This window comes from Pagrus pagrus (genome assembly GCF_965226575.1).
Source record: "Pagrus pagrus genome assembly, chromosome: 4".
NCBI classification, from domain to species: Eukaryota; Metazoa; Chordata; class Actinopteri; order Spariformes; family Sparidae; genus Pagrus; species Pagrus pagrus.
Genome location: NC_140188.1, coordinates 32,695,321 through 32,723,138, shown reverse-complemented (window position 1 = coordinate 32,723,138; position 27,818 = coordinate 32,695,321). Strand labels below are relative to the sequence as shown.

Genomic DNA, 27,818 nt, shown 5'->3' with positions numbered 1-27,818 from the left:
CAGTGCAGAGATGTCGGCGTTGCTTTCCCTCGTAGCAGGAGCAGTCTCCTTCTATGTGATAGTGTACTATGGTGTGCTCAGAGGATCGAGGTGGTCAAATTCAGTGAAGCTGAAGGGAAAGACGGTCATTGTTACGGGTAAGGAGCTTCAACTGTCAGCCGCTGCTAAAATGTAAGCTTCATTTACTGTTTGTTCATGGTGACTGTTTTCTGGAACACTTCCCAAATGTTGGTTCTTGTGAGAGATGTAATGAACCACCATCGACCCAGCTTGCACCAAAGTGGTGCACCTACAAAATATTAAATACATGTACAGTCAGACCAAGCAGCATAAACACAGCTGGGTTTAAAGTTGAAGGTATAGTTCACTAAGTGGTGTCTCAAAGAAAAGTTGCTAATGGTTAAGCAAATCTCTTAAATATAACATAGATACAAGTTCTCTCTTGAAGTAGTAGGCATAAAGTAGGCTACTTAAAGTACAGTAAAGTACAGTATTCTATCAACATTTCTATCCCTCCTTAGACTCAAGAATATGAACTCTTAGTTTCTTCATATATTTTTGTTTTGGACCCAGCTTATGTTTAATGACTTGGTATGTATTTTAGTGGCCAGATTAAACCTATCAAAATCTATTCTATATAGTTTATTTTTATATATTTTTTGATACACTTTTCTTTTCTTGGCACAGTGGCCCCAAGGGTCACAACATTTGAGAAAACACAACATTTCACAAAATAAAAACATTTCCAAAAACACATTTCAGATTACAGAAAAGGTGGGAAAACACACATGTTCGCTTGTGATGGGACATAAATCAAGTCGCTGGTGTCATTTCTTGTTTCTATTGTGTACTACTCTCAGTCTTAATTCTGTCAAGCATGATTTGAGGGTTCCATGGGACATTTTTAAAGGGATGGTTCGGGTTTTTGAAGTCCTGTTACATATTTATCCATAGTCAGGGAAATACTTCTAGAAGATTGCGATTGGTTAGCGTTAGGGGTGGGCGATATATATCGTTTGCAATAATATCGTCATTGTTGTTTTGATGATGTGCAAATTTCCATTATCAAGTATTTAAATTACTTCGCCAAAAATATTGAAATGCACGCGGAAACTCCTCACATCCACTTAATACACGGTGCAGCAATGCTCTCTACAGCATGGCAGGATTCGCCCCACCCCTCGACCTCTTGCCTTCGACCTCTGAACCCCGCGACGTCTCATAACAGCAACAACAACAACAATGGCGGACTACATGCTTGTGTTCGTGTTTCTTGCAACTTACTAGCCTTGTAGTCGAGTGTGAGTCGCAGCAGCAGTTCGACCTCATTATGGGTCCACACAAACGAATCTGGTTTCCTTGCACTAGCCATTTTCGTCTTCTTCTTGTTGTGTTCGGTTTCTCCATCTACTGTCTGCTTGTTTATAGCGCGCAAGCTTTTTGCGCATGCTCCGTCTCTTCTTCTCCGTTTTTGGTGAATTTCAAGCGCCACCTATAGGCCTGGAATATGAACTACAGCGTTTTCAGTTGTTTTCAGTGGATCGGTCTGGATGCAAATATTCTTGAAACGATGCCAAGGAAGACGGAGGAAAAATAGATTGTTTTCGTCCGTGTGGACGGGGCCTCAGTCACATGACTAGTGGGCCTACGTGATCACATGATGTGATCACATGACCTCTCGCTAGCATCCTCCTTGCAACAGTTTAGCAATCACATTTTAAAGGATATCAACTGATAATCGTTATCGCCAAAATCCCCAAAAATATCGAGATATTATTTTTTGCCCATATTGCCCACCCCTAGTTAGCGTCCAGTTTGGAGAAACAGCAGGGATACCTGCATGGAAGCTTAGCAATGTATTGCTGTGAACAGGGGCCGCAGTAAAATGGCTCTTAGACTAGAGGTGGGTGCAATTCATCGATGTGGCGATGCGTCACGTGACGATTCGGCATCGATTAATTAACGTCGATGCTTTGCTAGGTCCGCGCATTTAGACAGAAGGCGGCAAATTGGCGGTCTGTTTTGGTCCGCCAATTTGACGCCTCTGAGGGTACACTTACTGCCGCCCCCATTGCTATCTAAATCCGTGGCGTCAATGTGCCGGCAACCGCGGGAAATGGGCGGAGGTGTCGATAACGTGCACTGTTGTGCGACCCGCAGCCGGGAGTTTTAAAACCAGGAAACAGCTGATCACAGCAGTCAGTTCATCACTTCATCCGCGGATGTCAAGATGAGCAACTGGAAAGCCGCTGAGATCCGGGAGATGCTACCGTCTCCTCGGTCTCTGTAGCTGACAGCTAGCGGACACAACCAAACAGCTAGTAGCTGCTGACTGTCAGCTGTTGTGTAGCGGCAAGCTACGAACGGTCGCTACTTTCAAATTAAAAGCCCCCCGCTAAGAACCCAGTTCTAAAATCCAATGGGGTGCAATGTAAAGCTCTTATTTTGAAGACAACTTTGTTGTCACTGATCACTGCCCAACTTTGTGCTTCACGCCACGTCACGTCACATGTTTACGCCTTATTAAATCCAGGGCTTGACTGTTTTCAGTGTTTTACGCCAATAGAGTGGGCTCTCCTGCAAGTGGAGCTTTCCCTGGTCAAAGTTAAGTAGGTCAAAGTGCAAATGTTTACATAGTCATAAAATAAAATATTTTGTCTTTGAAAAAAAGTCAAATGTTCAGAAAACCTTGTTATTTACTTTATGAGTGTAGTTTTAGAGGAACTGAGTTAATTATTAGGCTATTTATTTACAAATATAGCCACAGATGAAGACAAAATCAATCTTGTATGGAAAAAAGCATTAAAAATTGCAATAATCGAAGAGTCGTGGCCAATAATCGAATTGAAACTCCCATAATCGAAATCGAAATCGAATCGTGAGGTACCCTTGTTGGAACACCCCTATTTTAGACCAGTGGTTCCCAAATGGTGTCGAGAAGGGTTGGGACGGAATAAGGGTTGACCAATTATCACCTGGTTGATTATTGGCTCTGATATCTGGCATTTTGCAGATTATCCGTATTGAACGATCAATTGATTTGAAACATGCAGCCTCCACGCACTAACAAACCCAGATAGCAAACTAACTCCGCTCCGGAGGTTTCTCATGGTCCGGAACAGATCCACAAAGTGGATCCGGATTGGAGTCCACTTGCACAATGGGCCGGACCCAGAACAGATAAAGATCACGGATCCAGACCGACTCTGGCCCAGACCCTACCTGTATCCGCTCACAAAGCAGCTCATCCGGCCCAGATCCGATTTGGATCTGCATATGAAGCAGCTTATCCGACCCGGATCTGACTTGGATCCGTGCATTAAGTAGCTTACCCGACCCGGATTCGATTTGGATCTGTTAATTACATGGTTTATCCGACCCAGATCCGATTTGAAATAAGTGGCTTATTTGTTCTAGACCCATTCCAGATCCCTTGTTCAAAATGGCTCACCTGTCAGAAACTAGCAACATAAATAACTAACATCACAGAATAGACAACATCTTTTACTGTGAAGCTGTTTAAGTTGGGTTTTTATTTTATACAACATAATACAACTCTTCTACAGTTGTAAGAGAGCCATCAGTTATCAGTGAGGCTCATGTCAGATAAAACTACACAACAGTCAGCTGGGGAACTATCCCTTACTCAAGAGAGGTCATTGCAAAATGCAAATACATTGAACTTGTATTACTGGAAAAATGAAATGCGACCCTAAATAGAATCATTAACTGTTTTATTTATTTGGCATTATAACTTTAAATACACATTTTAAAAAAATACATGGAACTGTTTATATAATTCATTAGAACAATAAGAATGGCACGTTAGAAGGTATTTAACGTGAAAAACCTGTTTTAGGATATTCAGAACAACCAGAACAACCAACCACTCTCCTGACATTACAGGAGAGTAGTAGGGTAGGGTTGCGGAGAGTGGCACACTTTCTTGAGCTCCCCCTATTTGCTGCAAGTTATAGCATGTCAGCGTATAGCATGTTTGAGGATGTCATCATCAGTGGCAGAACGGGACACATGGCTCTTTCGCACGGCATCTGTAATCACAAGCGAGCTTCATGTCACTTAACAGTAACACATTTTTTTAAAACAGCTTTAGCCTCTCTTGCTTAAGACATTTTCATCCAATGAGGCATTAAATCAACATTATTCCTTATTTAAAATTCAATTGTTGCTGCTGTTTGCTGCCACGACTAAAATCAGTGTTTCTCAAACTTTTTCAGACTAAGGACCTATTCAAGGACCACTTAACTTCCCAACACCCCCAAAAACAATTAGCCGACTTCAACAGTATATTAGAAACTACAGCCTAATTAGATGACAGTCTTACAAAACAGCATAGCTAAATCACTCATCATTGTCTCTGTGAACTGAAGAACTGTGCTGCTTTTTCTGAGACATCAGTGAAGCAATGTCTGGCTCCAAACGAACACAGCCGCAGCCAAGCCGATCAAAAGTTGCGGGGTTATTATTCCAAGTAGAAATACTAACAACTACAAGACAAATGACAGTCATGTGGATATGCTGTTATTTCTCACCAAAACGCATTAGACATCCCTAAAATGTATGAAATAGGGGTATGGCCACAAAACTATCCCTTTCAGGCAGAACAGCGCATTTTTGAACAAGCTCTGTAACTTTAACAGACTTGAGTATGTCTGATGTTTGTGAAATTTTGTAAATATTTAGGAAGTCAGAATTGAATGGGTAAGTGAATAACAAAGACTTCTGTGAGAATTCTTTGTAAACTACATACACTCCATCACTGCACTCTACAATGTTATGTATGCGACAAATATCATATCCAATGACAAAAACATTATCCCTGGTTGAAACCCCACTTGTCACAGGCCATTTCACCATCCTGTGCTTTCACTGACAGTCCACCTACAATTGGCCCAACAAAGTGCTGCTTTTTAAAAGAGGTAACATTTAATGGAGCATCAGTGAACATCTTCTCTGACAGCCGATGGATAATTGCCGAGGGGTCTGGCTGCAGACCTCCACTGTCAGGACCCTTCGTTGCAGACCTGCACTGTGAGGCCACCTCCACTGTGGGGACCGGAAGTTGATTCGAAGCTTTTCAATATAAAAGTGAGAATACTGGAAGCACGTATTTGTGAAGTGTGGAGACTACGAGGTGAGTAAAAGTCAAGTGACAACTTTTCGTCATACGAAGAAACAGAAACAGTATAGCCCTGTCAAGTTATATTAATTTGAAAGAATCGGGTTTTGGACTTTTGGGTAGTTTTTAGTGCTGTTATCGTAGTTAGGCTAACGGTGGCTAGCACTAACTAGGTTAACTTTAGGATTAGCCTCTAAAGGCACTCTAGGGATATATTATTTAGATATATCTATGGGATTAGCATGACATCAGAAGGCTTTCACTGTTGTATGCAAACAGCATTTGTATAGAAATTATTCCGTCCCAGGCATTTTGATCCATATAAACGGTTGATCAGTATCCATGATCAATTTAACATTAAAGCAGTTTCCACTGTACTTGTTGTTGAAGTCGTCTTGTGCATGCGATAGTGCTCACTTAAGCACTATCGCTCAAAGACCAAGAAAACTGAGTCATATCAAATAATTTTGTTTGACTTATTACGACATTATCTGTCTCTTACAGATGCATATTTCAATCTTAACTCCCGGCACTATGCCCCAAGTTGAACGCTGCACGTCATGCTGCAACCAGTTTCACTGCCCTCTGTGCCTAAAATTCAAACCAACCAAATTCTTCAAGCTGCAGAGCCACTTGGAGGCACACAGGAAAGGTGGCATTTTATTTAAAGGTAAGTAATGTATGTGTGTTTGTACTCATAAAGTATGAGCCAATGCTACTAACTTCTGGCAGGTTGTGGTTTGGCTGGTAAAAGGGGAAAAGGAAAATTAAGGGAATGTAAGTAGCAGTGAAGAACACCTAACACCTCACTTGTCTGTGTGTCTTACTGTTCTGAAATGATGTTTCTGATTTAGTTTAGTTTAGAATCTCTGCTCTGCAAGTCAAAATTTATGTGAGTTATGTGAGCTAAAATCAATAGCAGAAAATGAAAAGTTAAGTGAAAAGTTGAATGTTGCTGATATAGTGTGTGTGTGTGTGTGTGTGTGTGTGTGTGCGCATGCACTTGCGCCCAGAAAGAGAGTATAAACAGTATTTATAGTGTGTACTTATTTGTCATTGGTCCCTAACTAAGATGGGTTTTTTTTGCATGATTTTATTCTAGATAAAATTATCTGCAGATGTGGGTTGAACTGCAGAGATCAGGGACACTATCATTGCCCTGTGTGCAGTAAAACTATATTGAGAAGGCCAGACATGACCAGACACTTGGAGGCTTGCCAGGGTGCCATGACTGCCGCCTCTCCAGAACAGACCTCTCCTCCCACCCACAAAGATACAGCTGCAGTGTCCTCCTCGGTTTTATCTTTACTGGATCTCTCCTCTTACAGCTTAGCTTCAGCAGAGCAACAAAGCACAACTGCCGCACCTCTATCCACGCTCCTGCAAGCCACAGTCTCCACCTCTCAAGATTTGACTGCTTCTGAGCAAGATACAGCTGCAGTGTCCTCCTTGGTTTTACCTGCTGCCACAGGGAATAGAGGTTCAAGATTATCCCTGAAAAAGGATAAATGCCCTCATTGCAACAACACTATCTACAAGATAGTGTCAGTCACAGCATGGCTCGGGACGGCGGAGAGTTGATCACCCTCCAGCCCCAGCACATCCACGAAACGCCTGCTCTCACCCACGCCAAGCTTGCTCAACATCTTGTTCAGCATCTCGGGGTTGATCTCCATCGCAGTCCCAATTGACAATTTTATTGGAAAATAAAAAGACATTTGAAAGTTTGTTTTGTGTCTACTGTTTTCTCCTGTAACAGAGGTTATTGGTTATCTGGGTCATGTAAGTAGGTATTCAGTAATTCACTTTGAATACACAAAGCTAAGTTAATTTAAAATCAAACCTCACATCCTCCATTGGCAAATCCATGTGGTCTGACAGCACGTTATGCCATCACACATTAAGTTGTATTTACAGTATTGTTTCAAAACGAATTTGTCAGCCGTCCTTTTTGCCAATTAAATTAAAACACTGGAGTACAATAATGCATGTTTTGAGTAATAATGTTTTAACAATAGCTGTACATCTAGTTTGCATTGATTATCTGTAGAATAACCCTAGAAGTGGCCATACCGTTTTGTATTTAATTTTTATATATATTTATATATATATAATATTTTGTTTGGTTTTTATCTTGATATTTTCTTGCTAACCCTAGCCCTCCAGTTGAACATGAAACATACAATTTTTTTAAATATTTTTAATTGAACACATAAATCATATTTACATTATAAAGCCCCAAGAAATAAAGTATGTTCACATAGGAAACTAGAAAAGATATAGGTTACTTCTGGTATACTCGCTTTTAAATTATATTAACCTACATTATATATATAAAATAAAGCCCCAAGAAATAAAGTGTATTCACATGGGGAACGAAAAATACGTGCTTCCGGTATATTCGCTTTTATTTTGAAAAGCTTCGAAACAACTTCCGGTCCCCACAGGTCAGCAACGAAGGGTCCTGACAGTGGAGGTCTGCAGCCAGAGGTCTGCAGGCCAGACTGTCTTGGGGATAATTTGGGCAAGAGGAAAGTCTGGTATTCTGACTAGCTTTTTGAGATTGGCCAGCTGACTTTCATAGGGAAATGCAGAAATTGAGTCAAGGCAACCATGTCGTTGTACTTCATCTGCCAGATGGACCAAACCATGTACATTATAAACAATTTGATCTTTGCTATATATTTCACCAAAATGACGAACAAAAGATCTAAGTAAGGTGTGAGCATACCCTGTGTGGCAGGATAGTCCAGGACTTATTAAAATAGCAATACCAGAGGAGAGCAGTATGAAATTGCTGTACATATTTCTGTCCAGAAAGTAGGGGTGTACCAAAATATCGATACTATGACATATCACGATATTTCGTCTTGCGGTACGTTAGCGATACACTGGCGCCAAATATCAATATTTAAACAATAAACATACAGCCGTTCTAAACAGATTCTCTCACAACAACCTGCTACAATTTTGATTTACAGAATCACTACTTCAAGCCTCCACATGATGGCGCATAGCATGAATAACAGTGGGTGCTGCGGTAGAGAAGAAGAAGAAGAAGAAGAAGAAGAAGAAGAAGAAGAAGAAGAAAATGGTTTAGCAAACAGCAGAGAGAAACACGTGAAAGATGCACCGTCGAATTTCAAATCTAAAGTCTGGGCCCACTTCGGCTTTTACTATACTGACAATGGAACACTTGATAAAGAGTTCGCAATCGGCAAGAACTGTCGCGCGAAGGTCAAGTACACGGGCAACACAACGAACATGCATAGCCACCTTGTCCGTTATCATCCTGAGCTTGCTGTGGAGGAGACGACGGTTAGCGATGCTAATGCCAACATTTCTGTAAGCCAGCCTACAATCAACACCGTATGATCCTTCTGCATCCCCCAGGGCTGCGAGTATTACCAAGTCCATTGCTTGCTTTATTTGTAAAGATCTTAGACCATATAGTGTAGTCGAAAATAAAGGTTTCCGCCGAATGCTACATACACTGGAACCAAGATATGACATACACTGTCGAAAATACTTCACTGAAAAAGCTATCCCTGCGTTGTATGCAGAGACGAAAGCAAAAGTGGAAAATGCACTTCAATCTGCTGAGAGAGTTGCACTTACGTGCGATGCGTGGACTTCCAGGGCCACAGAGTCCTTTGTGACAACCACTGCTCATTTTATTCACGAGTGGGAACTGCAGTCCTACGTTCTCCAGACTCGGGTGATGTCTGAGTCCCACAACGGTGCTAACATGGCAGAAGTCATGCGGAAGGCTACGGTGGAGTGGAAGCTTACTGGGAAAGACCCAGCGGTTGTCACCGACAGCGCATCTAATATGACTGTTGCTGTTGAGCTGACTGGATACCAACACATTCGGTGTTTTGCACATGCACTTAACCTCGCTTCACAGCATGCCCTGAAAGTGACAGCTGCCGCTCGACTCATTGCGAGGGTCCGGAGGATTTCCACGTTCTTCCACAGAAGCACCTCAGCCACCGATGCACTGAAGAGAAACCAAAGGATGCTTGGACTGCCCCATCACAAGCTCATCACAGATGTTGCTGTGTGGTGGAACAGCGCATATGAGATGCTGGCTAGGTTTCTGGAGCAGCAGCCTGCGATCTGTGCTGCCCTCTTATCTCCTGAGGTAGGTTATGTATTCTAATCTAACGTTATATTGTTGCTGATAACGTAACGTTTGTGTATTTTAATATATGTGTGTATCTGTTTTGTTTGTACATCATATAGATTAGATTACATTTTAATAATGTTGTGATTGTGAATAAATGATCTAGCTTGAAATATGCTCATAATTTCAATATTATCTCATTATTTCTTTATAGTTCTATGCTGCTCTGTTCTTGCATTAAAGCATAGGCAATTTGAATTTTGATAGGTTACAAATAACAAAAAAATATAAATTGGATATAATGTGTAATAATATAATTATGAAAATTCAAAATGTTCATTAAATTCATGTTTTTGATGAAAGTTCCATTCTGTCCTGTGTTCTTTCATTAAGGTAAGAAAGAGTACCACTGACATCTGCACCCTGAATGAGACCAACATCTCAAATGCCGAACAGGTTGTGGAAGCCCTCAAGCCAGTGCTGGTATTAGCATTGAAATGTATGTGCAGTCTGCAGTGCAGGTTTAAATTAAACTTTACACATGGTGGTAAGTACAAGTTAGGTTTTCATAGACCACCCAGTTGTTTATGATAATGCACTGACTGAAATGTTTATTTTTCATATGCAGTGAAATTTGCCAGTTTTCATGAAACAATTTGATTCTGCTTGTTAAGCAGCACTGATATGTGTCCATGTTTAGTTGCTAATACTAGCACTGAAATGTGTATTTTCTGCATTCATTTTGTTTTTTATAATTTTCTGTTAATTTGCACGGACAGAAAATATTCTTCCCTTAAAGACTTATACATAACACAAGGACATTGGACAAGTTGCGGTCAGTGTGTGTTAAGAAGAGCCACTATGCAGTATACACTTTGTTTTACTTGGCTGTCATTCATGTGAAATTGATTGACAATGTTTTGTAATTCCTGTGAAATGGATTCAGTGCAGTCAATATATTCTGAATTTCTTCATTGACACAGATATCGTGATGTATCATGGATGAAATTTCTTGCAATATATCGATTATCGCAGAATCGCTGTATCGTGATATGATCGTTATCGTGGGCAAAATATCGTGATAGTATCGTATTGCAAGGTACCTGGTGATACCCAGCCCTACCAGAAAGGTACCTAGCATTACAGGTCCTATATATAAAAGAAACTGTCTGAACTCAGTGGCCTTCCACCAATCTACTTCCCTGAGTGATCTGGGCTTTCAGGCAAATTCCAGAGGAACAAAGGAACGCATGTCTAACAATTTTGCCGACATTCTCTCTGCTATGTTTGCAGGTACTCGAAAATTTTGAGGACCCCTGAGCCAGATGTGTAGCAATCGTCTAACAACACCTAAACAAATCAAATGCATATGGTCCAGAGGGAACTGTGAAACCATGCCAACATTGCTGCCATTAAATGGATGTGGCCCCTCATGATGATGACTCTCATCAACCTTGTTTTCGAATGATTCGTCTGTCCTTAGGGCATAGTCTGTACATGGATATGTCATGCGTCTGTTAATGTATTTTCCAGGCTGTGCACATTTGTCACAACCATGGTAGCCATTGTGGTTCTTTGTGTTTTTAACAAAACACCTGGCTGGTGTGTCCAGTTTGAGCTTCAAATTCTTACCCTCAAAATCAAAAACTTTCTCAAGCTGTTGTAACTCTGTAACAAAATCTTCAATGAACTCTTTTGCTGAGCTAGGTGTCTTTGGTCCACAGAACAAACCTATCACTACTGGTTCTTTCATGGGAACACTCAGTAGAAGACCTAGGATCGGCCAGAGTTGCAGACTAGAACTCTTAAACAGAGGAAGTCCATCAATGTTTATTTGCAACTTTAACGTGAAACTGTCCTCCAGTGTCTGGGTGTACTTGGACAGTGTATTTCTAAGAGATGGCAGAATACCAAAGTAGTGATACTGTCCTCCAGCCTTTTCCAGAATAGTGTGGTTGGTCTTAGTCTTAAGGAGGGTCCTAGCATCCTTTGGAAGATCAGGATGGCAAATTTGAAGTATGCCCAAAAGTGCTGTCAAAGCAACCAAAGAAATGCCAAAGTGTATTGCCCAGTTGGAAATGCTGTCAGAAAGTGAAAATGTCTTATAGACTTCATCATCAGAACTTTCTGAGTCAGATGACTGAATCTGCTCATCACAGCCAACAGCTACAGAGCCCTCAGTTATGTCCACCTCATCTACTTCGACATAACCTTCCTCCTCACTAAAGACTACACTAGTTGCAAAGTCTGAACAAGTTGGACTGTCTGTGCAATTTGGTTCCTCAAAAACATCTCCTCTGAAATCTCCAAGGTCCCTCTCCATTGTCATTTGAAAGTCAGTAAAATTTGTGCAGTCATCCCTAATTTCTTGAAGTCGTTTGTCAACGTCTAAACGTGCCCTCGTATCGTGGAACTGGAGACAGGCAAAGTCTTTCTATTCATTTTATCTGTAAGAAATATTTCAGAAACACATAAGACAGACTGCAATTAGTAAGGTGTGGAAAAGTGGCCATGATTTGTGATGTTTTAAAAAACAAAAACAAATATAAAAACGACAAGAAAATATGACATTATCAACATTTTCACTTATGATAATATTTTGCCATAGCTTTAAGTAGGGATGCATGATATAATTTGGTCTGATATTGGCAACTTTTTATTTTCTGCTAGTTATCGGTATCTGTGAAATTACAGCCAATCAATAGAGGCAATAATACAAAGCTAAAATGCTTTCATTGACTTCATCGGTGCAGCATTTTTCACAAAAGGAGGAGAGGAAGAATGCTGCTGTTGTCACACTCATGGCGTCAAACTGTGTTTCAAAGGAAGACAACATGATTTTAATTTGCAAAACATGCTCTACAATACTTCAGAGAGAACGGGAAAAGTCTTAATAGTTTTAACACTACAAATCTTATTAGAGCTATGGAATATGAAATCATCCATCTTTGCTCACTGCTTTTGTGCCTTTCTTGCATAAACTAAAGGTCATGAACTTCATTTAAAAATACAAAGATTTGAGGTAATTGTTTATATTATCGATATTGCCTTGAAAGGAAGTTAATGATCGGCATGCCTGAAAAAAATCCATATTATTCATCCCTCGTTTTAATATTATCAAGGTGACATCTAACTGTCCATCACATCACCTTCCCTGAGTAAGTTGGTGAGTGATCAATTTAGAGCTGCAATGATTAATCAATCGATTAATTGTAAACTACTGAAATAATCACCAAATTTTTCTGATTTCAGCTTGTTAAATGTGAGTATTTTCTGGTGTCTGTTCTCGACTATGACAGTAACCTGAATATCTTGGGTTGTGGGTTGTGGACAAAACAAGACATTTGAGGACGTCATCTTGGGCTTTCTGGAGACACATCTTTCACCATTTATTCTGACATTTCATAGACCAAACGACTAATGAATTCATTGAGAAATAACTGACAATAAATATTATCGTTTATTGCAGCCCGAGATCAATTAGTAAGTCTCTGACCACAGCTCCTGATTGAGATGTGAGAAGAAAAAAAAACTCCCAAGAAAATAAATCTTATTTTATGTTTTATCAGCACTGCCTTGTTTTTACACTTTGATCTGTGTCTTGTAGCCTGGTGAGTTGTGCTGGACATACCTGATGGACAAATCCGAGCAGCAGAACTTTGATTGGTTTCCAGGCCAGAAAAACTGTTGTAGGCCTAAATAAATAAAAAGGAGAAGCAGTTGGTGTTCCACAAAAAAATATTTCCCATGAGGTAACAATTAGACATTTCTTAATTGCTTGTAAGTAGAGATAATAGATTTTACATAGCATTTGCAGAGGTGATATAAACCAATAAAACACATCATGGAATAGGCTGATTATTGGCATTGATCTCAAGAGTCGATTTGATTATGATTCACAAAAACCTGAACAGATTTATTTCAACTCATTTTGATTCAGTTCAATTCTTGATTCAGTGACATCAATTCATCCTGGGAACTTATATTTGTTCAACCTTCAAAAACTTATAAACACTGTTGTTTCCTTGAAAATAAAACTGTAAAGTATAAATTGTAAGATGAATTCGAAACAGATTTACCCACTTTTAAAAATAATGATCAAGGATATTTTCCCTCTTGTGCAATGCAAAAAGACTAAAACACAGACATTTTTGATAAGTCTACAGTGTGCAAAATTAGCGATTTGCGACAGTTGAGCAAGAATAATTAAAGACCTGCAACACTTGCAAGGGTATCATCACTACGCATTTTTCTTTTTTAAATAAATGCTATACAGTTGCACATACATATTCAGTTCTGGCTCACTGTAAGCACAAACAGCACAAAATGTTAAGTTCACTCACTAATTCATATCACTGTGTGTCATTACATTTTTGTTAACACATAATTTTACTACTGCATTAAATATCAACTACTCCTGCTGTCTTTGTAAATGTCACTATATATTAAAGTCAAATGCAATTTGGTTATACAGAGCTGTAGTTAAAAGTTGAATTTGAGTTTTTTAAGTCCTTGTAGCTAATCTCTCAGTCATAATTCAGCCTTCATACAGTACAGACACATGAAACGCAGTGCATCTTTCAGTGTGATTAAACTCTGAGAGATGGATGACATCTCTGAGGTAAATCACATATTTGTGTCCATTAATCCACTTTAAAATCAGAGAGATAACGCTTCAGAACTTGACTATGAATCATCGTGTTTAAGTTTTCTTCAGTGTCAAAGTATTCCACAGATACTTCTCTGTACATCAATGGCTACATAGCAAAACTGAGCTGTTAATGGCAAATTAAGCAGACTTTTAACGCCCTCAGTTTGCCAAAATGTGAACATATTGGCTAAAAACAGGGCCCAAACGCGTATTATAACCTAGCTTCAACAGCCCGTTTGAGTAACGTTGCCAATGTCAGCATTAACTTCGCCTGCAGTGGTTACAGTAAAGGGGTAAAAAGTACATAACGTTATGTGCTATATGCTTGTGACTGAATTAAACTTAGCAGGGCAGTTAACTAGCTAATCTGAAAGCCATCCTCCGAGACAGAAATAAATCCAGTACAAATGTGGGCTTGTTATCTTTTAGAGCTAACATTAATGGTAACATTAAGCTAACTTGCTGCGAAGGTTAGCTAGCCATAATCACACACTTCTTAATTAGAAACGACAAAACGAACAGAGAACTACGTTTGACCAATAACATTATAATTTTACTGGCTGTTCTCAACTGTAGTACTAATAAAGCATATATTACATAGGTTACTTACTGTGTTCCTGTTGTGCCGCTAGTCATCGGCTCCTTTCCAGCTCTCCCTGAAAACCGCAAGTCACAACGGTGAACTATTTGAAAACAGAACAAAAGAAAACAAAAAAGGGCACGTACGATGTGCGGGTCCGCCTGGTGACCCACTCAGTACCCTCTTTGATGGTGCGCTACCAGTAGAGCGGATGTGCCGACCTGAGGGCGGATCTGCCCCGGAGTCCACTGCTATCTGGGAAGCCTCTAAACAATAGGGTTAGTGCGCCAAACCCAGTGTCCAGTAAGTCACACCTGGACAACAAGAGAGAGGGAGATCAGTGGGGCCTACGGCTGAATGCGTGTCTCGGCAGTCACACCCCCCTGGCTGCCCTAGTAGAGTCCCGCTGTACAACCAGAGGGAGGGAGGAATTGCAGATCATCAGGATGGAAGCAAAGCAGGGGATAAGATGGCTTTCTTGTGTGGAGCAGTTCCAACTCCTTTTTTAATTTTGTGACCTGTTTGATTTATATGCATGTCGCCACTTTTATGTTACTTGACGTGGAAGTTTTCAGTTTTGCAGTGCCTTGGACCGGAGCGTGTGTGTGTGTGTGTGTGTGTGTGTGTGTGCGTCTGCATGTGTGGAAGAGAGCACGTATGCGTATACAGCAGTAGGCAGGGGTGTCCACTGACTAGGAGTGAAAGATGTTTTGCTGAAGCAATGGTGTGAAACATTGGAGATCTTAGCACTATTATTATTGATCAATATGAGACCATGGTGCAGCAAATTAGATTACGGTGGCCACCAGTCTTATTAATTAATGGTAAACACTGACTAGGGTTGGGCAGTATCCAGTTTTTCGTACTGTTAGACCTTCCACAAATTTCTTCTGAGGTATATGGTATTACCACCAGCCGATTACAAATGACATTGTACGGCTTCGAGGGTGCCACCAATTGCTGCTATACCATTTTCCACAGCAACGTGGCTGCACTGCTGCAGTGCACTTCAACTTTGATTTCCGATCTTGTGTCAGCCCTGTCCTTTGGTACTACATTCCCTCAATCGTACGTTGTATTCCTACGCACAGGTGCAGCTAGGCCTGCCACGCACTGTATTACACAGCAGATCAACTGTTTGCGTCGGACTCTCAGCGTATTTTTTCAGGTGTGCCTTCTTTTAGGTGGCTAAAATATGTCGCAATGCAGAGGATTCATCAGAAGATGAAGAGGAAGCTGACTCCTCCAGCTGGTACTTCTCACCACCTCTTTGTATCCTCCTCTTCTGTTGAGGATTCATCATGCTCCTCTTGGTCACTGTCAGACTTCATGATTACATCCAAAGCTTCCTGCACAGAAAATCTCGCCATTTTGGAATGGCTGACATGTCTGCAAGCTGCATGCATTTCTACTTTTGACTGCTTACAGCAGCTGCATAAACTCATGCATGGTCTCAAAAACAAAGCCAGCATTTATTTTGTTTTTCCCCGCAATGGCATCTTTGCAGCTCTGCAAGATGAGCCATGTTTTTATTACCTCAAGGAATGTATGGGGTGAGTTTGAACGCCTATACAAGTGCATATGATCAGGGTAAAATATAGAGGTGCTTTCAACTCTACACCAAAGTCAAGCTCCTGTTACCTCCATATATCAATGAAACAGAGTGATTAAATACAAAAATGCCATGAGAAGAACTAATTGCTCTTTGCTAATAAGGTCATGCAATGTCCACAGATACACTCCTACGAAGCCAGAAAACACTCACTCATGCATACATCCACATGCACACACATCAGTGCTCGGCATACTGTAACTCGTACTCTTGCAGACATTTACTGCATATATGAGTTTGCAGAAATTTACTGCATATATCCGTATGTTTAATTTATTATATTCTATTGAGTTAGGCGTGTGCGTGTATTCACATGCAGATTTATGTGAGTGGGTGTGAGTATGGAGCCAGAACAGTGACGGTGAACTATGGCATTGGAAACAAATGACTCCTATCTTGAGGAAACTGAACAAAAATGTATCATTAGTGTGTGTATATTAAGTGTTTCTTTCTGCCTTCATTTATCACATAGACCCTGACATTGGCTATATTAGCTGACATTAGCTAACATCAGAACTTGTTCCAGCAGGACTGCCAGACCAGCATAACGTCAATTAAAAATGAACATTAATCAAGCTCAGCTCTTTTTGAAAGAACAACAGCAGAGAGAAACAGACTTAACATGCCTGTGGTTTGGAAGTTTCAGGTGAAATGGCAGGAGCTGTTTGCTAGGTGTGTGCCCATATCAGAACTGTGTTAGCTCTGTAACTGCAAAACTCAGTTAAAGGAGTTGGCCTCATTAGGATGCAGGTATGCAAATCACACTCTACTTTCCCTTCCCCTCAAACCCCTCCTCTCCAGCCAAAACGGTGACAGAAAGTTGACACTGAAAATCAGTGACACTGGAGAAATTAAAGGGTTAACCCTAACCCTAACCCTAAAACTTCTGGCTTGGAGGCTGGAACCCATCAGCTCCCTCAGGCAACCTACACTCACACTCATTCACTCAGCGAATCACACCTGGTGCCAATCACACATTCAGGTAAGAGATCAGAGAAAATTAGAGGACATTCATCAATAGAAATTTTAATACAACCTATAGGGTCGTAACACAGGGACAGAGAGGAAGAAAGGGATAACAAGGACTTGAAACTGTTGTTCAGTATAATTTCCATTTCAGGATACTGTTGTAACTGGACATATATACACAAAAACACACATTAAAACACAGAAGAGCTCATTTTATTTATTTATTTTTTTTACACTAATCACTCTCCCACATCCGTATCAGCAGAACCAGAACATTTAAGCTGCAAGCATTGACTTTGTAAGTTTTATTAGAAGGCAGCGCCTCCCCCAAAATACAGGTAAATGGTGCCATCTGGTGGAACATTCAGAAATTAATCCAGGACCTCAGGATGAACGCCTGACAGCATGGGATGCATGATTTTATGCAGAAATGACAGTGGTTTTAGTAAGTTTATTCATTTATAATATACACAGTGTACTATAGACATATGACAAGAGCTGAGGTTGAAATTTAAAAGGAAAAAAAAGTGGCAAAATATATGCAATATGCATTAACACAGCCAAACTGAAAGAACGCCCCCCCTCAAGCATTCAATATCACTAACCCCATTGACGCTGCCCTTTGAGTGCGGGGACCCTGCGCCAATTCTCCACATCCTCCTCTATGTGAAAGTGATGCGGCATGTGATGCGGAATTTCGCTGTGCCTCCGGAGGTAGTGTCAGAGTAGTAGGCGAACCGAATGAGTGTGAATGGATAAACAACAGTAACGTAGTAACTGGTAGTGTCTTTGGCAACTTATATGAGGAAAAAAATACCGCAATTACACATGGAGAAGTGACTGTCATCCTGTCTGTCCGACCGACTCTTTGTCACATTTCTGGCCGAAAAACAGCGTCTGTCCCCGGCAAAAAACTGTAACTGACCAAGTGTTTGTCGCGACAGTCAGCCCACCAGACCAAGACTTCAGTGAACTTTCCCCCAGAAAACAGCATCCCTCCCCGCGAGTGACAGAGTCAGACAGCGTCCTGTTTACTGATGGCGATTATGTAATTATGTAATTTAGAGCGAAAAACTTATAGTTATTAATAACTTTGTCACTTTCCAGGATGTTTGGTGGGTCAGGATCTCAATCACAACACATTATAACAGCATCCATATGATTATAAACAGTCAGCGGGTTTAGATTAACAGGTGGACACCGGGGGAAACACATTGAAAAAAACACACGTCATCATCATGACGTGTACCGTCACGCCTCTTTTGGAGTCGCAGCGCTGGCTTTCTGTGTGAATTACATACTGGTTCTTCTTTACGCCGGAGCTGCCTGGTTCTGTGTGAACAACCAACGGCAGAAATTGGCGAACCTCTGCTGCGGTGATTCTGTGTGAAAAGGGCATCAAAGTAGTAATCAAAAGTAATCAAATCTTGAACCAAATTAACATGCGATTCCCAAGGTGGAAACAGTAAGAGTTGAAATTGTTCACACACCATGCAGAAGCTTGGGATAGATAGATTAAAGGGCCATAGGTCCGCGCATTTGTTTTGGGACAGTTTCTCAAAGTAATAAATTATTTCTCTGAAAAGCTATTCTAAACTTTCTGGGAGCAGTATTTTGAATGAATCCCTCTAGTGTGTAACAAACAGTTATGTTACCTGTGTTTTTGACAGCTTGTGTGTGTCAAATATATATGTCAAATATATATATATATATATACGTACATATATACATATATACACACACGCATATAGATATATATAAATATGTAAACTTGAAATATTAAAATCACATTTCAGGTTTTCAGCAGGTTTCATATCTGCCAGGATATGATATATTGTATATATTTTAAAAATGATGTGTGTGCTCAACCAAAAAAACCTTTCTGTTTCCATTCCGTCAAGGGTCATTGTAACTGATAATAATATTTATAACAATTGTTTAATACTGTTTAACGTGAAACCGAGAAACTTGTGGGTATCATACTGTGAAAATCTCATGCTGTTGAAACACAAGTTATATGTTTGTACTGTTGTGTATGTATTTTTAAAGTTGTGTGTGAAGATTAAAGGAAATGGTGAGTTTTTTCAGTAATTGTGTTCCAGCTATTGAGAAAAACTGTAATATACTGCCCTAATTTATAAGGGAATTGTTTCTTTGTACATTATGTAACCATAAAGTGATGTTATAAAATAAATGGAGTCTACTACTGACTAATACTAGCTCTACTATAGGGCCCATGCCTGTTCTGAATAAGCATACGTAGTTCTTAACTTTTCATTTATCTTCATACACTGTTATCCTCTTCCACCATGTGCTTTTAAAAACTGACTTTGTTTTAAAATGACATGCTGCTTGTGTAATCTCTTTCACCAAATGTCAGATGAACAGAGTATTGATTTGTTTAAACTATGGTTCCAATCTTTTGTTTTACAACTTCGGGTATTTTTCAGCTACATTAAATTGACAGTACCTTGAATGGCAGTTAGGTGTCATTGATGTCATTACAGCTCCTCATTGTCGGTCTTTTCTGGAGTTTGATAAGTGTGAATCATTGTCCTGCACAGGAAGCAACACTGGCATTGGCAAGGCGACGGCTCTGGATCTGGCAAAGAGAGGAGCCAGGGTGATCCTGGCCTGCCGCAACAAGGAGAAAGCTGAGGCTGCTGCTTTTGACATTCGCAGAGTGAGTACAATAATCGCAAGAGGCTGCTGCAAAGGAGACATGGTCCATTGTGCTGTAATTCATGACGAGCACTGAAAATTCCATTCTAAATCTTAGAATTTGACTATAAAGCATATTGTCAAGAAATACTCAAACATTTGGACTTTACCCTCACTTATTAATTATGAAATTAATTAATGAATTAATTAAAGTGATTAATTGATAACCAAAATTGTTGGAAAATAATTTTCCTTTGATCGATTAATCAAAGAGGCACTGCAGCTCTATTGTTTACCCACAATTAGACTTTTACATAGCCTCTGTACTTTTGTAATAGTGTGGAGGTAAGTTGATGTGATTATCAGGACATGAAGGTGTTTATTTCTTATCACTCTGATCACAGTAACAGTAAAATGACCTGAGCCCTTAGAGGGCTACATATTGTCCACACTTTCATGACCATCCAGACTGCAGAAAAAATGTGTATTTTCAAATAAAGAAATACATTTTTCCATCAGTATTGATCAGTTCTGCTTGTTCTGTTTGTCTGTGTATTACAGCCAGACTAAAACAACATTTATGTCCTTCAGGAGAGTGGGAACAATCAGGTGATGTTTATGCAGTTGGATCTGGCAAGTTTCAAGTCTGTGCGCAGCTTCGCTGAAAACTTCCTGAAGTCTGAGCCCAGACTGGACATTCTCATCAACAATGCAGGTGAGGGTGTTAAAACACGATGGCAAATCCCATTCCATGGTACATTATTTATACATACTTTTTAGACAAAATAATAACCAAAGTAAAATGAAAAGTACAGTTTAAGGAAAAAGGGGCTACTTTTGATATCATCACTACAGTTTTGTAAAAAGGAAGTATACTGTTTCAGGTGTAATGGGTCCAGGACATACTGAGGATGGTTTCGGCATGGCGTTTGGGGTAAACCATCTGGGTCACTTCCTGCTCACCAACCTACTCCTGGAGCGCCTTCAGCAGTGTGGTCCTAGTCGCGTGGTCACTGTGGCTGCACTCCTGCACCGCTTTGGCAACACTGTCTTCCCTCTGCTGGCTTCCAGGAACAAACTAGTATCTGGTCAGTCTACCTGGCACAACTTCCAAGCCTACTGCAACAGCAAGTTGTGTAATGTGCTCTTTGCCAGGGAGCTGGCTAACAGGCTGGAGGGTACCAGTGTCACCAGCTACAGCCTCCACCCAGGTTAGTGCTTACTGCACATTCTGTATAGGAATTTTTTGTGATGTAGGATGTCCTATGGTAGGTATTTTTTAGCTTGAAAACATTTTCATTTTCTCTTGGCCCTTGAGTTTAACAGTTTCAAGTCTGTTGCACCTCTGACCACACCTCATAAAACCACTTCCAGCTGTTGTTATTTTAATACTAACAAGAAATGACAGAAAGTTGACAGAAATTATATGGTAAGAAACACACTGCTCGTGGGTAGGGATGTAACAATAACAATATACCAAGTTTCACAATACAGCGATTAAAAAATGTGATACCGCCTGTGACATTATCTGCCACCATATCACATGGTTATTTTTCTTGTAAGTTCATGGATCTGTAACCCAGCCCGTGTGAGATTGCGCCTCTCTACACCCGGATACTCTGCATTGTGTTGATGTTGGTATTGTTGGGTGCTATGTGAGGGACGAGTCGGACACACGGATGGTCAACATCGTGGCTGAGACCGCACAGTTTATTGAGTGTCGATGCTGGCGGCTCCACCTTACAAACCATAAACAAACACTCAGTCAGTTAAGATAAGTCATATAAAAGTAATTGTACAGTATTCAAAATAAAGCGCTGTACCTTCACAGCTACTAAACCCCTTAAAACAAGGTTTCAGCTCAAACCACAGAGCATAAGAAAAAACCCGCAGGTAGATAAATAGCTGACAGTATCCGCCGAGCTAGCACACATACAACTAAAAAGCTAGCCATAATCACGGCCGACATACTCGTATAAAACCAGGTTACAAATCCTAAAACTTCATCAGATGGTAAACAAACATCTCAATAAACACATCATTTAAACAGAACAGCACACTGTTTATTTGACTATGATGTGGAGAACTATCTAGTGCTTACCTTACAAACTATAAACACACACTGAGCCAAAATGGCGGCCACGCAGAGCAAATAACTGAAAACACGGCATCCAGTAAAGGACAAACAGCCACAATCACGTAACACCTGAGGGCATAAATAATATAACAGCGCCATCTATTGACCAAAATAGGCAACTGCCTTACAGATCTAGCAAGGGAAATCAGTATGAATGCATGCTTCTATCTCTCCATGTCATTGTATATTTCTGTTTGAACAGCAGAGGGCACAGTCACATTGCTTAAGAAGACAGTCGTTCTCATAAGACCCGCCCTACCCACCTCTGATTGGTTGGCTTCATTGGTTGCGTTCTCTATGCCTAACATCCCACATTTCACACTTTTTCAAGCATTTTCAGAGCTCATCTAATCATTCACACTTCCAGATAGAAACTCCATTCAAACTCTGAAATATTCCACAATTTGTCTACATTCAAGCCTGTATTCATCTTTCTCACAGCATTCATACTTTTTGCACAGTCGCAGTTCAAACATTGGTAACTTTTCAGCCACTTTCAGATTTTTGCATTGGTGTGTATGGGGTGGAATGTGTACAGAGTGGGGAGGAGCTCAAAAAAATGGGGAAAACCTTGCCTTCAACTCACGCTTGCTTCCACAATTTCACTCCAGCAGAAAAATGAGGACATCAACTTGTATGAAAACTCATGCTGGTCGCTAGAGTGGTTCTCTGGAAGTAATTGGACAAAAAATTTTGGCTCGGTGGGTGTTTAACTGAAAGCAAAAGAGGAAAGAGGAAAAATATCTGGAGGCAGGCAAACACATCCACTTTTCTGAACTGCTCCACAAGACACATTTTTAACCACACACACACAAAAAATTCACAAAATATTTACAAGACTCATAGTTTCGACCATATCATTATTTGAGTGATAGCAGTTGCTGTTTTGGAGGGAGAAGCATGTTAATATGAGGTGAAACTCAGCTAAAATCACTATTAAATCAACTCTCACAGTCCGTTACCGCGACCACCCTGGTTACCGTCACTGTGGCAACCGAGATCAATTGGGCCAACACAGAGAGAGACAGATTCATCAATGAGTCAGTTTAATACACACAGTGATATACGAAGTACAATTCCTAACATTGTAACTATATTTAACTATTATCTTTTCATTCATTCAAGCCGGAATCTCCATCTAAATATTTAAATGTTCCCAATCACTGATACATTGACATTTATTTCACTTTTCAGTCCCATTCAGAGTATTTGATTCATTCTCACTAACATCCCTTCATACTCCTGTTTGGCTCAAAGCTTATATTCTATTTTTAATCCTTCATTCTCACCCAACTATTAGGAAGCTTCATTGTCTTCAGACGAGACTTCAAATAAATTCAAGCCACCAATTCAGTTTGGCCTTAGTTTTTCGAAAAAACCCTAAATTATTTCACAGTTTTTAGATATTCTGGACATTATTCAAAGTTTCAAAGCCAGCAATCCGCATTTGGTGTCAGCTCTTCAAAAACCTTAAAATATTCAACATATTTCATATATTCTTGACATTATTCAAAGTTTTCACAGCCAGCAATGCGCATTTGGCTTCAGCTTCTCAACAGGGAGCATTCACAACCGCAAGTTCTTCAGAACTTGCCTTCTCTGGTTGCAAAGTCCCTCTTTGCCATGAAAATAAACTTAATTTCAAAAAAACATTTCCACTGCATTTCAGCCCTGCCACAAAAGGACCAGCTGACATCATGCTAGTGATTCTCTCGTTAACACAGGTGAGAGTGTTGACAAGGACAAGGCTGGAGATCACTCTGTCATGCTGACTGAGAATAACAGACTGGAAGCTTTAAAAGGACGTTGGTGCTTGAAATCATTGTTCTTCCTCTGTTAACCACGGTTACCTGCAAGGAAACACGTGCAGTCATCATTGCTTTGCACAAAAAGGGCTTCACAGGCAAGGATATTGCTGCTAGTAAGATTGCACCTAAATCAACCATTTATCGGATCATCAAGAACTTCAAGGAGAGAGGTTCAATAGTTGTGAAGAAGGCTTCAGGGCGCCCAAGACAGTCCAGCAAGTGCCAGGACCTTCTCATAAAGTTGATTCAGCTGCGGGATCGGGGCACCACCAGTGCAGAGCTTGCTCAGGAATGGCAGCAGGCAGGTCTGAGTGTATGCACGCACAGTGAGGCGAAGACTTTTGGTGGATGGCCTGGTGTCAAGAAGGGCAGCAAAGAAGCAACTTCTCTCCAGGAAAAACATCAGGGACAGACTGATATTCTGCAAAAGGTACAGGGATTGGACTACTGAGGACTGGGATAAAGTCCTTTTCACTGATGAATCACCTTTCCGATTGTTTGGGGCATCCGGAAAAAAGCTTTTCCGGAGAAGAAAAGGTGACTGCTACCATCAGTCCTGTGTCATTCCAACAGTAAAGCATCCTGAGACCATTCATGTGTGGGGTTGCTTCTCACTCACAATTTTGCTTACGAATACAGCCATGAATAAAGAATGGTACCAAAACATCCTCCGAGAGCAACTTCTCCCAACCATCTAAGAACAGTTTGGTGACGAACGATGCCTTTTCCAGCATGATGGAGCACCTTGCCATAAGGCAAAAGTGATAACTAAGTGGCTCGGGGAACAAAACATAAAAATTTTGGGTCCATGGCCAGGAAACTCCCCAGACCTTAATCCCATTGAGAACTTGTGGTCAATCCTCAAGAGGCGGCTGGACAAACAAAAACCCACAAATTCTGACAAACTCCAAGCATTGATTATGCAAGAATGGGCTGCAGTCAGGATGTGGACCGGAGGTTGATTGACAGCATGCCAGGGCAAATTGCAGAGGTCTTAAAAAAGAAGGGTCAACACTGCAAATATTGACTCTTTGCATAAACTTAATGTAATTGTCAATAAAAGCCTATAATTACAAGTCCCAGTGTCAACTTATGAAATGCTTGTAATTATACTTCAGTATACCATAGTAACATCTGACAAAAAGATCTAAAAACACTGAAGCAGCAAACTTTGTGAAAACCAATACTTGTGTCATTCTCAAAACCTTTGGCCATGGCTGTACACTGACAGATTTCCATGGCCCTGGTCATCTGCAGGACAACAAGAGGGAGAGAGAACAGTTGGACCTGCGATCAAGTGCCTCTTCTCGGCTGTCCCCCATGTCACATTTCCATGGGTGCCTTGGTAGTCCCTCTGTACAGCCACACGGAGGGAGGGATTGCTACTGGCTGCTGTATTGTTTTGCAGTTGTACATGGTCCAATCATTTCATTACATCACCAACTCACCAGGTCAGAACTCTGCTGTCCATTTACATCTGAAGGAGAAAAAACATTCATTTGAGGACAACAATGTAAACATTTTGTCCAGAGAAGACAGATGGCTTGAAATAGGAGTCAAATAATCCATCTGTGTCAAACTGGAACAACCATCTTTGTACAGAGGAGGTGGCCTACGACATCACTTATCACCCAACTACAATGCAGTACTGAGTTCCCTCCCCAGACCGCTTAACAACCATTCACACCTGGGCTCATCTAGCCCTAGCAACCCACATGAAGGCCTGTTAGTTCAACGACCCACAAGTGGCCCTAACGACTCTGAAACTCAGAGCTCACATGTCCTTATTGACTCTGTAAAGACACTCCCACACCGGGTTTAAAAGCCTGCATCTCCCCTCCAGTTTGTTAGAACTGAAGAAGCCTCTTGGATGAGAGGTGAAACGTCTTCAAGAAACTGAATCACATCCAATTGCCTACTGGCTCCGCTATTTTTGCCGGATGCTGGAGCACAGCACATCAATTCAGCCAAATTCAGCTGCACAGAGCAGATGGAGCGAGACAGGAAGTCTGTCTACTCTTTTAGTTGTTCATAGAGCGTCACTTTTGTGAGTGACTCTCCTGAGCTGAGCTTCCCCTAAACACTGACAGTCTACATGTTTGATTCAGTCCTGGACTGGTGAAGGGGAAGAGACAACTGCCACGCAAACATGACAGTCACATTTAGGCTTAACCCCTAAATACTTTTATGACTCTGGTTCTATATTTTGGATCTTTGTTAACTGCCTGTCACTGAGTGTGACTGCATAGCTGAAACTTAAAGAACCGATGGAAGGTCTGGAGCCTGTGATTTATTCTGACTCAGGTTAGTGAAGGTGAGCCTTGTTTAGGGCTGTTTAGATGAAGGTTGCCCCAGTTAGGTTACAAATCGTGGGGTTAGTAAATCTTAATTTAGGTCAGGTTAGGCTGCGTTAGGTTATCCATTATCTGTAACTGCTTATCATCATATAATAATAAGACATTACCTGCTACCACGTAACTGTTGTTAGGTCTTGTAACTTTGCTTTGTTGGTTGACGTGGGGGACATTTCTCTTTTATTTGATGAATGAAGGATCTGTTTAGTTGTATGTAATGTAATGCAATGTAATCTCAGTGTAATGCAATGTGTTAATGAACAACAATAATACACTGAAAAACAGAATTTCAGCGTGAACATGGTACCAACCAAAACAAATTTAGAACAATGGTGTCGCGTGTAGTTTGCAAGTGAGCCAAAGTGAGTGAGACACAGGAAATGTTGCAACAGCAACAACTGCCATTTCTTTTCATTTTGACTTCACAGCTCACTATCTGAACAACTGAAAAGCATCTGGCAGTATTTTATGATTATAGAGCACTTCAGTAAAACATCATATTGTTTCTTTTTCCAGGAGTCGTCTACACAGAACTGTGTCGTAATATGAGCACGTGGCAACAGCTCCTCATGATACCCTTTGCCAAGCTTTTCTTCCTGGGCCCTGAGGGGGGGTCCCAGACCACCCTGTACTGTGCCCTGCAGGAGGGCATCGAGCCTCTCAGTGGACGCTACTTCTCTAACTGTGCACTGCAACAAGTGGGAGCCAAAGGGCGAGATGACGCCCTGGCAAAGAAGCTGTGGGAAGTGAGTGAGAGGTTAACCAGTGTATCATAAGAGACTGAATCCTGATTCAGGAGCTCTGAGGATTGTATGAAAGCTCTGTGCCTTATCAGAGACATTAACAGGTCTCAAGTCTTCACTCCTTATTGTTGGTTTCTTTTGGTATCGTACATGTGTGACGAAGCGGACCCTTTGACTGACGGAGCATTAAGCAGTGCAATGTTTTATTTTTTGTGATCTGCACAAGCTTACACTTGTGCTGATGTTTATCTACATGGAGAGGTCTTGCATTTGCACTTGTTATTGTCATTTTTTTTGTACAGAATTGCAACTGGGAATGTTCTTCAACATTAACTGTTATAAATTACCAATCAGCATAATACTTTGGGGCAACTCAGACTGTCAAAGTTCCGTCCACAAAAAGAGCTTGTTTCTGTCACTGACAGGTTGAGGTTGTTATTCTACGTGTCTGACAACATTACAGAAACAATTCCTACAGAGATATAACTTTTTGTTAAATAATAAGGTCCTTTTTGAACCCAGAATACATTTTTGTCAGGGTCAAGGCACTTCCGCCAAACCCCTGGGGTTTAGTTACACTTTAACTGATTTTGACAGTCTAGGCAAGACAACAAACTGTAACAACTCACTTTGTGAGATTTCAGAACAAGACTTCTCCTTGAAAGAGACTTGTTTTTCTGGTAACAAAAAGGGTCTTTTTATTCAACAAAAAGATCTCTCTCTAGTGTTCATAGCATAATCTTTTCCGTAATGTTATTAGGCACTTAACAAACCTCAGTGACAGAAACGAGCACTTTTAGCGGAGACATCTGCTGGACCGATTCCAAAACTTTATGAATCATTTAGATCCAAGTGTGATCAAAATGTTTTCTCTGATAAACTTTTATGGCGAGGAATAAGTGTGCAGGCATTGTCTTATTTTCATTCACATAATTCCATTGAAATGAACTGCGTTCTGTCAAAGTTTTTCATTTTTCAAAACATTTTATCATCAGGATAAATATTTTCAGCTCTTGTGCACTATTTGATTTAAACAA

At 40.6% G+C, this 27,818-nt stretch overlaps 1 protein-coding gene across 1 annotated transcript; it reads left to right on the top strand.

The window, feature by feature from the left end:
- LOC311255642 (dehydrogenase/reductase SDR family member 13-like) lies at nucleotides 1-27,818 on the top strand. Its single transcript, XM_084350276.1, has 5 exons — nucleotides 1-137; nucleotides 19,643-19,761; nucleotides 20,331-20,454; nucleotides 20,624-20,950; nucleotides 26,555-27,818. The coding sequence occupies exons 1-5, from the start codon at nucleotides 11-13 to the stop codon at nucleotides 26,812-26,814; spliced, it is 957 nt and encodes a 318-aa protein (XP_084206402.1). The 5' UTR covers nucleotides 1-10; the 3' UTR covers nucleotides 26,815-27,818.